This window comes from Mustela erminea, chromosome 8, assembly GCF_009829155.1.
Source record: "Mustela erminea isolate mMusErm1 chromosome 8, mMusErm1.Pri, whole genome shotgun sequence".
In the NCBI taxonomy this organism is placed as follows: Eukaryota; Metazoa; Chordata; class Mammalia; order Carnivora; family Mustelidae; genus Mustela; species Mustela erminea.
The window spans coordinates 9753945-9769964 of NC_045621.1; the positions used below are offsets into that span (position 1 = coordinate 9753945).

The following is a 16020-nucleotide window of genomic DNA, read 5'->3' on the forward strand; positions in this document are numbered from 1 at the left end:
TTCACTTTATAGATCTGAGTTAATTTTGGTCATGGTAAATTTTAGTAACGCAGCAATAAGAGTAGCAGCTGAAATGTATGTAGTGCCATGCATTATGTGAAGTATGTGACACACGTCACTATTTAGTTCTCACAACAACCCCGTGAGCATCATCAACACTTTAGACAAGGAAACTGAAGCACAGAGAGCTTATGCTCTTTACTACAGGTCCCACAGAGCTGAGACTGATTCCAGAGCCAAACTGTCAAGTACTATGCTGATCCGTCTGTCACCATGGGGCAGGCGGCTGCTCAGTTAAATATGCTTCTCATTTTGCGGGTCATGATTAGAAAAATATTCATATTCTGAGGATGTAAGTGGTTGACTGAAAATTCTGAGTACTTAGAGATTAAACGTCTAGGGTTTCCTTAATAATTGGGGATGATCTAGAATTGAACATGGAATAAAGTGAAGGGAATATAAATTTCTAGCTCTGGTTTTCCAACCAATTTATTGAATTAATTACAGCAGTAGACCATCCTGAGATGTAATGTAAAACAGCTATTTTTAAGATGGAGAAGTGCTTATAAGTAAAAAGATTAAGAATCTGTCTTGATTTTTCCTGATAGACTTTTGTGGATAGTGATGTAATTCTTAATAGTCTTAATAATTCATAAAAATGAATTTATGAATGTACTGGTTAGGAAATTATGAACAGCACATGCAGTTTCTCAAACTGAAAACATTTAAGCATTTAAGAAAAAAATCTGCAAATGTTTGAGTGATAAATTAAAAAATATAAAATGAATTTTTCAGAGTTGTGAAGGATTTGTTAATATGCTGTAAAAGTATGTTGGGGGAAGTTTTAAAACACAATTGGATAAAAAAAAAAATCCGTTAGCTTGAATTTTGGGTGGGGTGGCTAAGTTCTAGCCAGTGGATTGCTTAATCAGTCATCAGTGTTCAGCTTCTGGGAAGAAACTTCTTCCCAAGTGAATATGATAGACTCTTGGCTTTCCCAGATTTAAATTTTCGGTTTCCAGTATTTGGGAATGGACCTTAAGTTCTGCAGTGCGTTGATCTATAATTATGTCAAATTGTAATTATGACACTGAGAATGCAAGGCTGGTGTGTTGGAGCCACTCACAGCCAAGGAGAGTCTGTACCCACATCTTTCAAGTGCGTATTTTTTTAAAAAGATTTTATTTATTTGAGAGAGAGAGGGAGGGAGAGACAAGCGGAGGTTGGGGTGCGGGAAAGGGGAAGAAGATTCCCTGCCCAGCAGGGAGCCTGACTCAGGGCTTGATCCCAGGACTCTGAGACCATGACCTGAGCCGAAGGCAGACCCTTAGTTTACTGAGCCCCCCAGACACTCTTCAAGTGTGTATTTTACTGAGGAAATCGTAGGCTCTTTTGATAACTACAAAAGCCCAAGAACGTCTGTCATTAATGGTAATGTTTACAAGTTCTACTTAAGTTACCTTTTTTCCCATTCACTCACTCCGTCATTCATTCGCTGACTCATCCACTCTCTCAGACCTCCTCTGTACCTGCAAAACCTCCTGCCGAAACCTTTCCCACACCTTTGCCAATGTTTCCTCTCATTTTGGTTTCTCTTCTAACCAAGGACCTGACTTTTCCGCTCAGTCTCAAATGCTCTTAAGTATAATATCTCAAGTTGTTTCTTTCATAGCACATCCATTTTCCTTTCTTCTGTATTGCAAACATGTTCTGAATCAAAGTCAGTCTTTTTTTGAAGGTCATCTTTTATTGTATTCAAACTGTGTTGTCTGCCTGTTACGGCTTTGGTTTGCTTTTGCTTTCTCTCTCATCTTCATGAATCCCGTTTTCTGTCATCTTTATGGATCCTTATTTGCTGCTTTAGAACATGTGTGAACTTCCTGTTTGTGGCATGTTCCAAATAACTTGTCAAACTTCCATGGGCATTTTGTGATTTTTTTTTAAACTTCTAAAATCTTGCATGGAGTAAACAGTATTAGGAGCCTCCCAAAACAGAGCCCCCAAACAACCCCTGTGGCAGAGGTTAGAGTTGCCCTCGGATCCTGCAATGAGAACTCAGGAATAAGTGGTGTCATCGGAATAAAGAGATTCGGACAATGTCAAGCACAGGCTGAACCCACTTCTGGATCTTGCACTGCCATTTTACCTTTCCTAAACAAAATGGCAGATTTCTGTTTTCTGATTCTTGTTTCTTCTTTTAGGACATTCCCATGTTAACACTCTTCATCTCTTTGTGTAATGTTTCCCAAATGTCAGCCACACACAGTCACGTATTTCGCTACAAGTTTTCAAACTCAAATTATAATTAACTTGATATTTTAAAAATTTGTCTAATCTAAATATATTCATATGAAGTTTCTCTTTCTAATCATTACCATAAATTAAAAAAAAAACCTCACTATCAATTGCCATAAATGTAAATGAGATTTAAAAAAACAGTCTTTTTATGTATCCTACTATTGGCCTGTGCAGGTGCTAAACGTGAGCTTATTCTCTTTTATTGAAAGGGGAGAGCAGGAAGTATTCTGGCTATCAGTTGCTGCCAAACAAACCACCCCAAATTTAGTGGCTCAAAGTGACATTTTATTATTACCTCTCATGGTTTTGTGGGTTGACTTGGGTCATCTGATTGTTATCACTTAGTGGTCTCTCATGCGGTTTCAGTCAATAGCTGGGGAAAGATTCATCTGAAGGTTTGATTGGGCTGGATGTCACGATGGCTCTCGCATTCAGCTGAGCAAGAGATGTTGTCTGTTTCCCGAGACTTCTCCTGGGACTGTTTACTGCAGCTCTTACCCATTGCTTCTTTATGTGGTGTGTCCTTCTCACACATGGTGGCTGGGTTCCAAGAGTAAGTGTCTAAAGAGGTCTAGGTGGATACTCTGGAGCTTCTTTTGACCTAGCCTCTGAAGTTGCCTAACTCCTTTGTCACTTTCTCTTGGTTTAGAAGTCACTAAGTCCAGTCCAGATTCAAGACAAAAAATGGCAAATCACTTTTAATTTATCACAACTACTGTTAGAGTGGTGTTAAAAACTGGCATCAAGCTTAGATGCTCTCCATGATGTAATCAGGATTGAAAATGAATCAAAAGGCTTTCTCCCTGTATAATTCAATGTTATTTAATTCTGACTCCATTATCACTTAAACTCATCTTGGTGCTGGCAGTGGCAGGGAGCCCCTCCCCAGTGTATTCATCGTCTTCTGTGTGTCTCTTGCCTTTGAGATTTCAAGTATTAATTTGCTGGTATGTCCTGGTGTTCTCATTCTGAGGGTAGCCTTCTGCCTTTTGCTAATGCTAGGAATACAAAGAAGAGAGGTAGAACACCAAAAGGAGCATTGTAATGAACAAAATTAGATTTTTCGAAGCAAACATGCAGATATTATGTAAATCAACTTGGAGATCATCTTTATAAAAATTCTGAGGAAACAGCTACACTGGTTTCTAGATATATAAACTTCTCTGGCTCATCTGGAAGGATTCTTTGAGAGGAGGATTCTCAGTAGACATCTTTCTTCTTAGGTCAGACTTGTGATTCATATATGTGTAGGGGGAATATTAATATTTTTCTCAGGGGACATATTGGTGGCATGATTCTGTTTCTAAGATAAAATAATTTGAGTACCACCACGTGTGTGTATTATGGAAAATTTTGAGGTTGTGCAGTTTGTTGGGAATAATAACGCAAACCATTACTTATAATCAGCCTTATTGAAGTGAAGGCAAGCACTGGTGAACATTAATAAACAAATAATGTGTAATTTATTTTAGGAAAACACATAAAAGGACCTATTTTTTTTTTTTTTTTGAGAAATGCACAAACTATTAAGCTTCAATTTGGAACCAAAGGTCATTCATACCAATTGGTGGTATGAGATTTTTTTGAATTGGTGTATTGCTCTATATCTGCATCTAGTTATTATGTGCATATATTTCAGCTAAAGATATACAGATTTAGAACCTTCCTTTCATATAAGTGTCAGTTTTTCCTTTAGCATTGCTCAATAAACATTCTGAATGATATATTAGTTCATTTTGAACAAGTAATTTTTTTCTAATTTACATTATTATTCAGTACAAATGGCTTAACTGTCAAGGTTAAATCTTCCTGGCTCTGTACTCAATGACATTAAGCAAGTAAATGTTGTTTATTTGGTAGTAAGCCTTAACTGTAAAGAGGTATTAGGAGCTTCCAGGCAGTTTCTGGTATAGAAATTCTCTTGACTTTTAAAGAAGCAAGATAGATAATAGCTGATGCTTGAGATATGTTCTAGATAAATATTTGTGATGTTCTGAGTGGAATCCTGGTATGGATTCCATTGTCACTGGTATGGTTTTTAGTTCTGAAGATTTCTGAAATGGATTATTTTTTGAAAGTTGTTAAGCATTGATAGGGAACTCTCTTTTTCTCTCCTAAATTACACTAGATCCTACAGTTTGATAAGTATTTATGGACACAACATGATGAAGCATTAATGATGGAAAAGTATCTTTGAATTTTCTTTTTATTTGCATGTGTGCTAATTCGCTGATGAGTCACTGTCTCTACTTTTGCTTATTTCAAGATTAAATTCATTCATGAACATGATATTTATAAAGGGTTGTTAATAGCTTAGATGTTACAACAGTAAATGAAATAAAGGATCCATAATTATGTACACATCTAGGCACAATAACATAAAAATAAATAGACCTAGAAAAATACCTGGAGAAAATATACCAACATGTTCATAGTCATTGTCTTAGTATATTTAGATGATATCTTTTCTCTTAGATGATGTTTTTTCTTTATTCTTTTCTTTAATTTTAACCTTTCTGGAAGGAGAACAGTGTAGCATGGGCATGTGTCAAATAACTAAATGAGATATTGTAATTGATAATGTTTATTCTTCATCTTAATTGTTGGTTTTAAAATTAGGTTCATGAATAAGCAAAGAAAAGTTTCTAGGTCAGTCATTTTCTGGCTTCGTTTGTGCCATAGTGACGTTTATTATACACATTTTCCTCCTTTCAGTTTTATACATTTATGTTCGTGGTCTTATCAACACTCCATGGGGACACAGCTCCATCTTCCAGGTGATGAAGCAGTATGTTTCTCTACTGGTGAACAGAGATGCTTCCCCTCTTTTACTCTTGGTTCTGTGGCCAGGAAAGCCCCCATTTTTCACTTGGAAATGGTGCACCTCGGATATTAGCAGACTCACTGTGACTCACTGGGATCCTCAGCAAAAATGCCTTCTTTTAATCTTGTCAGCTTTCAGGAGCTTCAGAAGTTTAGGTAGAAGGGATGTGAGTGGTTGAATGATATTTTATAGGAATAATCAAAGGGTGAGCACTTTATACGTTTTGATTCTGAAGTAGAGGATGGAAAAGCTATGCATTTGGACTCTGGGCAGCTGGAAATTCTCGTGAAAAACCATGGAAAAGGCAAAAACAGTGCCTAGGTAGCTAGCAAAATAAATGATACAGAATACTTTTTCTGTGTGTTTTTCCATCTTTGTTTCTCATTCTTTGACTTGCATCATCTTTCATGCTTTCTCTAATCCATCATGTGAAGCTTCGGAGTAATGGAAAAAAAGGAAAACAATATGCCTAATGCCTGTCCATTTACTGAATCAAACTTACTGCCTAAAGTTGTTCCATTGCTATTTTTGTCCTGTAATAAACATGTCTCATTGAGTAAGAGAGAAGAGGAAGTCATCCCCATGGGGTGAATCTGCATGGAAGAGTGTGTAGTAATTTGTGCAAATGACTACTGGTCATAGAACTTCTGGAATAGAGAAAAATTCGTTACTATTGCTTTAGGTAAAAGCAGTAAAAGTAATTGAAAGTAGTTTGAAATGGAATATGTGCCATTTGGGTGCTTTTAACCAGATTATGCCTTTATAAAGAGAAGATAGTGGCCTTTTAGCATATGACTTACCACATATCTTAACCTCCCATTTTAAAGAGATGCTTTTGGAAATATCAGTCAAGGAGAATCTTCAGTTACTACATTGCTTCAAGAAACCATACAATTTTGGTTGTTAGAAACACAACTCCAAAAGATGTGTTTTTCACAAACTAGAATACATGCAAACTCTGTGACTGAACTAAAACCTCACATGCTTTGCAGTTGAGCTGTTGGGTGCGGTATCTTGAGAAAAAGATGTTTGGATTCTTTTATATTAAATGACTTTGTGTGAAAAATTAAGGGGTTAAAAATAAAATGAAGTAACTCAGTCTTTTATTTTCCTCACTAATAGTTTATTGTGTGAAGAGACTTTCTTTTCCTCCTATGCTTTATCCTTTGATACTTTTCATCTCCTTGCAAGCTTACGAGAAGTGATGTACAATTCATAGATCCGTAGTTTATCAATTTGTATCAAACAGCTACTTTTATCAGTGGCCAGGCCGGCTGAGCTACAAAGTACAGACATTGAAATTTCTGAATTCTGTAATCCAATAGGTCATTTCCCTCTGTAATTTTTAGAGAACCATTTTTGCACCACCCAGACACATTTTGAGGGGCATTTGCAGTTTTATTAATCGCATTTGTAACTTACAGAAATTCTTACCTAAGGAGAAGGATGGGTAAAGTTCTTCAAAGTTTTTTAAAGTTTTTTTATTCTATCTGGAAAGGCTTTATTTGACTTATTGTATCTTCTATTCTCCTTTTCTGTAGAGATAGTCTGTTGAATAATGTAGAAAGCCACTCTTTGTGATATTCACGCTTTAATTATCAAAGTTCTGAGACAGAAGATGCTGTGGACATCAGGGTAATGAAGGACAGGTTGGCAGGGAAGGTAAGTAAAGGGTTAGGGCTAAGTCATATGCTGTGCTTGCTCTCTTAAATTTTGCATGGATAGATTCTGACTGTGTGAAAATAAGGTCCACCTTGATAGGTAAATGAAAGTAGGTGGTGTCTCAGAAGAGAAGGTACAGACTAGGCAGTGTCTATTGCCAGCTGCCACACCCAGCCTCTCTTTGTCCCTATAAAAGTGTTTAGATCAGGTCTGTGGAAGTCATACTCATTCTGTTCTTTCCTATTGCCCAACTCACTGCAGAGCAGTGGTCTGGAGGAGTTGCTATAATTTATACTACTCAGAGCACATTTTATTTTTTAAAAGAGGATTAAAGTCATTAACCTGGACTGGAATTACAGGGGGCTCAGCTGTTGCTTATAAGGCTCAGCAGCTTAGAAGTCTGGTCCTTAATGATGTCACTAATCTCTCCACCCAAGTTCCACCCATTTTCTTCCCTTTCATGGCAGAAGCTACCAGTACCTTTACACGAATGGGCCTGGTGGATTTTGTCTTCCTGTTTAGAGATGGTCTTATTAAGCACGATTTTGGGGGTATTAGAATGGACTTCTTGCCCTTTTCCAACTAACCTATCTGCTAACCAACTAACAACCAACTTTTCACCAACTGAGACCATGGGACAGAGCCCTTTATTCCCCAGGTTTAAAGCCACTGTGATGTATAAATGACTATGTAAAATTCTTTCTTGAATGTTTCTATTACTACAAGGTCAGTTGAACAAGGCTGGGAAATGAAGAAGTTTAACCAAATGAGCCACCCAGGTGCCCAGGAAATGAAGTTAAAGATGTTCGGGGAAGTTATTGAAACTACAGGGCTCTAGTCACTTTACATGTATATCCTCAATTTTGTTGAGGGCTAGATTGTTAAATATATTTCATGGAGCAAAATGGGCTATTTTAGAATAAATTCTCTCGAGTAGTGAATGAATAAGACATGTGTGACTTAAGGATCCAAAATATTTCCAAGTTTGTTTTAGGCTTCTGGAAGTCTCCCCGTACTTTCCCTGTTTGACCATTGCTACTCATGTTGACTGCTGGGCCACTCAACAGTAACGCATTACACAGAGTCACCATCTGGTGAGATGTGGGTAGTTTCAGTGCTCTGGACCTGTGAAAGGGGGTTGTGCTGAGAACCAGGGTATTTAGCTTGTGATGGTTTAGGAATTGTTATCCTGAGATATCTCTCTGCCACACCAGACAGAGTTATTCTCCCTTTCTAGATACTTTTGGCTTTCATGATAACTCATTATAGTGTGTGTGTGTGGGGGGGGGGCAGAAAGGTGTTTTTAATATAGTTCAATTCGAGAGCTATTCCTTAGTCACCTATTACGATTAAGACACTGTTTCGGGCACTGCAGGGATTTGGAGGGAGGCATAAAGATGGTGGCCTTGAGTTAGTATTAAAGTGGGGTGAGGAGATGGGGCTCACAATGGTGAAGAAATAGAAGACAGCATTTTAAGCATTTTGCTATATTAAAAGAAAGGAAGATCTCATCCACTAGGGAAGGTATCCTGATTTACTCACGTCTGCTGGTTTTTGTTTTGTTTTCTCCTTCTCCTTCTTTGGTGAGGCTTAGGATCAATCTATAAAAAGTGAAAAATTAATAAAGGAAGTATTTTAAAGTACCTGCTCTTAGGAACAAAGCACATATGAGTGGAGCAGTTATGAGCTCTTTAAAGGGCTTGCCCCTGACTTAAAAGAGAACTTTCAAAATGGGCACCCTTTCTTAGCAGATTCTTAATTATTCAGGAGCTCGTTATCCAGTTGGAGAATTATCTAGGTTGCCCTCTTTTTGTCCTCCTTTTATTTTTGCCTCTCATCTGATCTTTGTGTCCTTTTTATATATTAATCCCTCCATAGCTGGTAGGAAGGAGAATAAAAAGATTAATTGCAAACCTTTAGGTAGATTGGTTAGGAAAAGGCTCTGATGTTTGGGCAAAATGAGAGTAATTGACAAATTGCCTATTTGTTCTGGTCTGTTATCATCATGGGTAACGACTGATGGAAACCAATGGAACTGGGCCTGCTGGATGACTTAGCATCAAGATGCAGGAGGAAGGCTCTTAATGTTCATACTTTTAGTTTGTTTTATACATTGTGCCAATAGCCTGCATCATATAATGATTTTGTAAAGTCTTTATGCTTTTTTTTTTTAGCACACTATTTAAATTTTGGAGTCTAAAATAAATAAGCTGGGTTAAAATGGTTATAGCTGCAAGGAAACATGCTGTGAGATGCTTCCAGAAATCCGTAAGTTAAATATGAGTGTGGCCAATTAGAGTTTATGGCAACTGTCATTTAATATTAGTGGCCTATAGTTAAAAGATGAATACCTTAAAATGAATGTGTTTATGGTTCCTTCTCTTAAGATAACTCGTTTGGCTGGCCAGCAGGTGGTTTTTGTTAGGATCCGTTCTAGGATATAAATGGACAGGAAGTGGTCTTCCAAGGTATTTCTTTCTTCAGCTCTTGTAAAAAAGCAATGTTAGCAAGGGATAATAAGATAAAATGCCTATTGGATCCCTGAACCCACTTTCTTCTTCTTCTTTCTTTTGTTTTAAGATTTTATTTATTTGAGAGAAAGAAAGAGAGAGCATGAGTGCACAAGTAGGCAGAGCAGGAGGCAGAGGGAGAGGAGAGTCAGGCTCCCCACTGAGCAGGGAGCCTGACATGGGACTCCATCCAGGGACCCTGGGATCATGACCAGAGCTGAAGGCAGACGCTTAACCCACTGAGCCACCCAGGCGTTCCTCCCTGAACCCACTTTCAATTAGTTCATGGAAGTGTGTAAATGTGCAGCTGGGGAGTGTTCCTTAGAGCCGAGAAGATTACTGTGCATGTTTTTGGCTTTGTGAAGGCAGCACATCCACAACACCTTTCCCAGAACCATGGCAATCAAGTCAGAAGCTTCTCTCTCTCTTTCTTACATTCAAAAACACTATCAAAATGATTAATATAATTTGAATGAGTGAGCACTTTCAGATAAGAGAGACATACGTTAAAATTCTAACCTCTGGATAAAATTTTATAAAGCCCTTTTCTCTCTTATCTCACCTCCTTTACCAGCTCCTTATATAGATTGCAGTCACCAACACCCTAAGATGTTCTCTGCCATTTTGGCATCTAAAAATCTCAGAGATTGTTTGGATAAAGACATCTTAGCAATAAACTTTAGACATGGAATTTTGAAAACACATATGAAATATACACAATTACAATGAAAGATTAAACAGAAATATCTGAATGTTTCACATAAGTATTAAAGAATGTATTAAAGTCAATTAACCTCAAAGGGAAAGGCCATAAAATAAAACCAATAGACAGACCAAAAGAATTATGATTTTTCCTTATGGAGGAATGATTGACTTGGCACCCCATACTGTTCCCTAAGAATTTAGGATGGTATTTGGATGGTTGTGCTGGTTTTGTGCTTTATACTGGGGATGTGTTGGGTAATGATTCCAAGGGTGATGACTGAGTAGAGAAGTTACTTTCAAATTACCTCTGGAACAAACTCGTTTGAATTCAAACTCATCCCTTCATTTCTGATGTGACAGTACCATGTTTATGTCTCACATGTATTGAAAATTTTCCATATTTAAATTTTTTTTTTAAGATTTTATTTATTTATTTGACAGACAGAGATCACAAGTAGGCAGAGAGGCAGGCAGAGAGAGAGAGAGAGGAGGAAGCAGGCTCTCCACGGAGCAGACAGCCCGATGCGGGGCTTGATCCCAGGACCCTGGGATCATGACCTGAGCTGAAGGCAGAGGCTTTAACCCACTGAGCCACCCAGGGGCCCCTCCATATTTAAATTTCTTGATCTTCCTCTAGAAATATGCTTCTCTTCTGGTCTTCATAAGTAAATAATACCTCTATCTTCTTAGAAACTTGGGAGCCACCTTTGACGACTCCCTCCACGTTTAGTGTATCATCAATTCACCTTGACTGCACTTTCAAAGTGTGTCCTTTTTAAAAAGGTTTTTATTTAAATTCCAGTTAGTTAACATGCAGTGTAATATTAGTTTCAGGTATTATAGTGATTCAACATTTCTGTACAACATCTGGTGCTCATCACAAGTGCATTTCTTAATCCCCATCACCTATTCAACCCATCACCCCAAAGTGTACCTCTTTACTTCCCCAACTTCTCAACCCCACCGCCTGAGCCTGGACTTCTGCAGTAAACTCCTAAGTGATTTTATAACTTCCACGTTTTACTTTTTTTTAATTTAGTGAAGTTTTGTCTTTTAAGATGTACAGCTGGTGGGATCTGTTTGTGCATCTTCACCGGCAGCTGGGGCATCTCTACTCTTGGTGTTTCTGGTGTAAATTACTTGAGCTCTGTGCTTTGAAATCAGTGTAATAAGTCCTTTACTAAGGAACTCCTGAAGGTCTGCCCTGGCCAGAGGATCTTGAATCCTTAGTCTCTCAGAAACAAAGCTAGGGTTATAAGCTGTAGTTGGGAATTTCCTTGTAGAGTTTTGTTGCTTTGTTAAACAAGACCAGGCTATTGAGCTTGTCCCCAACTTTGCCTTTGGACCACTTTCTTCTTTTGACTTTGCCCCAAGTTTTGTTCACTGGGTCTTTGTCTTTTTGGCTTTGACTTTCTGTCATATTTCTTCTTCTTGTTGCCTTTGGGTGACATTGTGAAGCTCAGAGAGCAGTGGCCACCCCTGCAACCCTGCTAAGATGTCAGACATAAAGAAAGCTAACTTCCATGTTTTTCTTTCTTCAAACTCTTCTCCACACGATGGTTAGAACTGGGATAAGCCATACCACTGTAATGTGGTATCCCCAAAATAGAGTGTTTCAACCAAGGTAGACATTTAATTCTCTCTCAAGTAATATTTAATCTAAGTGGGAGTTTTCAGCTAATGGTCTGTTCTACTATTGTCAAAACATGGTTTCTATTTTGGACCATAGACTCCACTTGTTAACTATCTTCTAGCAGCAGGTAAGAGGGAGAGGTTCAGGGGAACATATATCTTGTTCTTTTTGGAGACTGCCTAGAAGCTTGGAGCATTTATATAACTTCCTGATGGTCACACAACTATCTGATGACAGAGCTCATGGATCTGAGGTTTGTGTGACTCCAAAGCCACGATATCACTCTTATGGGGAAAGAAAACGTATGGCTGTTGCATTCCAAATTAACATTGAACCTATTAAAATTCATATTTTGAAATAATTATGTAAAGTTTTAATGATTTATAGTATGACACTATTAAGAGTGAATGAAGATAAATAGACATAAGAATATTTGAAAAGTGTATCTGTGGATGATAGGAAACAAATATATCACCACTATAAGGGAAAAATACTCACCTTCTACTGATGGTATTGGAAAACAGAGGTGTGAAAGAGAGTCTCTCTTGTGGGAGTTCTTAAATGTGTGGAGCAAAGTCCTCAATAAAATAAAAAACTTAATTTTCAATTCCATTTCTTGGTTATATTCTTTAAATAGTTCTGGTAGAGAGGTGTTACAAAGGGTAAGTGGCTCCTCTCTCAAGTTAACATCGAGTAGAGAATAGGGGAAGTCAGACCTCAGGGTACCAAAAGCTATGGCCTTAACCCTGGGCGCCGGTCTCTGGCTACATCCATGCCTGGTATCAGTACTCTGGGGATGGGCCCTATATTGGTTCACTAAAACTGCTGTAACAGAGCATCACAGTGTAGGTGGCTCATAGTTATTTTTTTATTTTCAACGATTTCATTTTCTCATGATTCTGGAGGCCAGAAGTCAGAGATCAAGGTGTCTGAGGGTTGGTTTTTGTAGATGGTAGATGGCAGTCCTTTCCTGCTCCTTCCCGTGGTCTTCCTTCTGTACCTGTCTGTACTGTACTTAATCTCCTCTTCTTCACTTTCTTCCCTCTTTTTATAAGGATGAGAGCCCACCCCCGTGACCTCATTTTATCTCTTTAAAGAACCCATCTCCAAGTACAGTCACATCTGAGGTACTAGGTATAGAACTGCAACACATGAATTTTGGAGAAACACAATTCTGCTCATAACAAGGGCAAAGAATCATTGCTTTTAAGCCCTGCCCCACAGGTGGTCCTGTGTAGGATTCTCAAACCTTTAGAATCACCTGAGTAGCTTTAAAAAAGTGAAAAATGGGGCACCTGGGGGGCTCAGTCATTAAGCATCTGCGTTTGGCTCAGGTCATGGACCCACGGTCCTGGGATCAAGTCCCATGTCAGGCTCCTTGCTCAGTGGAAAGCCTGCTTCTCCCCTACTCCCCCTGCTTGTGTTCCCTCTCTTGCTGTGTCTATCTCTGTCAAATAAATAAATAAAATCTTAAAAAAAAAAAAAAGGAGAAGTAAAAAACACCAATACTTAGGCATCACCCGCAGAGGTTTGATTTGATCTGTGTGGGATGGGGTATTAGTTTCTAAAAGCTTCCTGGTAACTTAAATGCATGGCTGGGCTTTGAACACCACTGTCCTAATGGTTCTATTTCTTAACTGTGTAAAGGAAAGCACATTTCTTATCTTTCTCTAGATTTTCTTTTTGAAAATTCATTAAGAAACACAGCTCCTTTTTAATGAAAGATGTGTATTCAACAAAGTAATATTCAGGTCTAAAAAAAGAGCTAAATACTTCTAAGGTGGTATAGTTTCAAATGTCAAGCGTGGGTTTTGCAATATGCATTAGGCTTACGGTGTTTTTCTGCTTAATGAAAATAAATCAAAGAAACTTGGGCATATTCCTCAGAAAGCCAATGAAGTTAGGTAATTGACACTCTATTGATTAAGTTGACTAAAATGTCGTACCTTTTAGTGAGGAATTTTGAAAATGTAACTTTGTTTTACTTTATTCTTTTTTAGTTCACAGAATTTCCCTTTCAGCAAATGGAAAGTTCATTTCAATTTTTTTTTTTATTATTGCACTATAGTTGACATACAATGTTATATTAGTTTCAGGTGCACAACATAGTGATTTGACGATTCTCTACATTGCTCAATGCTCACCACGTAAGTGTAGTCACTGTCTGTCACCATACAACATTATGAAAATATTATTGACTAGATTCCCAATGCTATATTTTTTTCATCTCTGTGACTTATTTATTTTATAACTGGAAGTTTGTACCTCTTAGTCACTTTTTCCTATTTCTAGTGAGGAAATTTCTTGATTAAAGTAATGTTTTTTGGCTTTCAGAAGGAGGCTAGATTTTCCTTTCCAGATGATATCAAAATCTGATAGAAATTCATTGATTTAATCAGGCCTATTTCTGTGTTTTGAAGTGAAGCCACTTATCTGGCATTTTTCATTACAGCTTGACAACAGTTGGCTGCTTCCCCGAATGCAGTACTGTGACAGAGATTATTTTATGAAGTCATGGATCAGTTGCTTTTGTAACTTGCTTTAATTGATTATGTGTACATTACTTCACTCTCTGGGCTTAAAAGAAGACTGCACTTGAGTGAGGAAACAGTTGATAATTGATAAAAGACCATTTCTATTATGCTATGTTACACTGTCTTTCCCATTGTGCCTTAATAATATATTTGGGTTTCAGTTTTTTTGAAAGTTGTTTTTAAATACTGTAATTTCTATTTTGACTGAATTGTGTAGCTTTAGAAGCAATATTTAGGATCACAAAAACCATTTGAACTATAGAAAATACTGTTCTAGTAGTGTAGTTGATTTTTATTTGTCCTTTCTCTTTGATGATTTCTGACAGAGATCTGAGGAAGTGAGCTTTTTTTTTTTTTTCCTTAAGGATTTTGTTTATTTATTTGAGGGAGAGAGAAAGCATGAGCAGGGGGAGGCAGAGAGAGAAGCAGACTCCCCACAGAGTAGGGAGCCCAACGTAGGACTCGATCTCAGGACCCTGAGCTGAAGCCAGATGCTTAACCATCTGAGCCAACCAGGCATTCCAGAAAGTGAGCTTATAAGTAAAACTAAACAACAAGAAAAAAACCCCAACTATTATTACAAGTGTGCAGTACATAGTCACTTCCTAAAATTGTGGGGTACCCATGTCTTGCTGGAACTATAAGAATTCCAAGGGCTGCCATTAAACTAGACCTAAGTATATCAATAAGCATAGATACCTCAGTTAGGAACACTTAAGAGTGCAGAAATTCACTAGCACAGACCCCAAACGGGGGAACCAAATAATATGTTTTTCTTTTATTCAAACCGAGGCCTAACCTGGGGCACAAGCGTCCACGTAGAGTGAGGTAGTGCTTTTCTCAGTGAAAGGTGCTGCTTTTGGTTAAAAATTGATTGAATAAAAAAGAATGAGAAATGAGGTTTTGCATTTCAGTTTTTATCATTTTTCCCATGGAACCAGGAGTGGAGGTTTGGTCAGCAACTCAACGCTGCTGCAATTCTCAGTTATTGTGTGGATTGTTAGCCCTCACAGTTCTGTTTTCCCTCTCTCTGCCTTTTGCTGATGGAGGAAATAGCAAAACCTCGTAGATACGGCTCCTGGCAAACATTGCAGTTTGGCTTCCCTCATGCCTTTAATATTGTTTTATCTGTATCTTGGGGATCACCATCCATTGGCTTTAGACTGAATACTCATAAAGATGTCTTGGGAAGCCTTTAAAATTGATCCCTCAGTTTTATCCTGGACTTATTGAATCAGACTTTCTGAGGAAGAGAATATGGAATCTTTGTTTGACCCTCTCCTGGGTGATTCGTGGTGTGGCCAGTTTTTCGCTGGTCCAGGAATGGTCTCTGGGGACTTGTGCTCTGTTCTTGCAGAGTGACTGTTCTCAATTCCTTCCAATCCTCTACATTTTCAGTCCTAACTTCGGCCTCCCAAGATGACTGGGTTCTTCCTTTCATTCGAAAGTAAGTCCATTCTGAAACTATCCCTCATGTTCCCTTTGTTTACCTCAGAAACAGGTCTCTAGTTATCGTCTTGCTTTGAATTTCACAGAAAAGGGCTCCCTGATCAAAAAATAAACTCTACTTTCTTTTCAGTTTATCCATTATCATCTTTTTTTTTTTTAGGATTTTATTATTATTATTATTATTATTTTTGAAAGAGAGGGAAGATGAGGAGGGGGAGGGGCAAAGGAAGAGGGACGAGTAGAATCCCTGTTGAGCGGGGAGCCGAAAGCCAGTCTCAATCCTAGGAGCTTGAGATCATGACCTGAGCTGAAATCAAACCTTTAACTGACTGAGCCACCCAGGCACCCCTCTCACCCCTATCCATTTTCATCTTTAATTTCCCTTCACACCACCATCTCATGTTT

At 38.1% G+C, this 16020-nt stretch overlaps 1 protein-coding gene across 3 annotated transcripts in view; it reads left to right on the forward strand.

Annotated features, from left to right (window-relative positions):
• The window catches only part of PLCL1 (phospholipase C like 1 (inactive)), a 352432-nt gene that overhangs the window by 120662 nt on the left and 215750 nt on the right, over positions 1-16020 (forward strand). Inside the window, exon 1 of one of the 3 annotated variants that reach the window (XM_032354309.1) lies at positions 931-1158. The exons of the other annotated variants lie outside the window; for them this stretch is intronic. Coding sequence (XP_032210200.1) covers positions 1069-1158 — 90 coding nt within the window. The 5' untranslated portion in view covers positions 931-1068. Of the gene's footprint in view, positions 1-930; positions 1159-16020 lie in introns of those variants that run through there. 3 annotated transcript variants of the gene reach the window in all.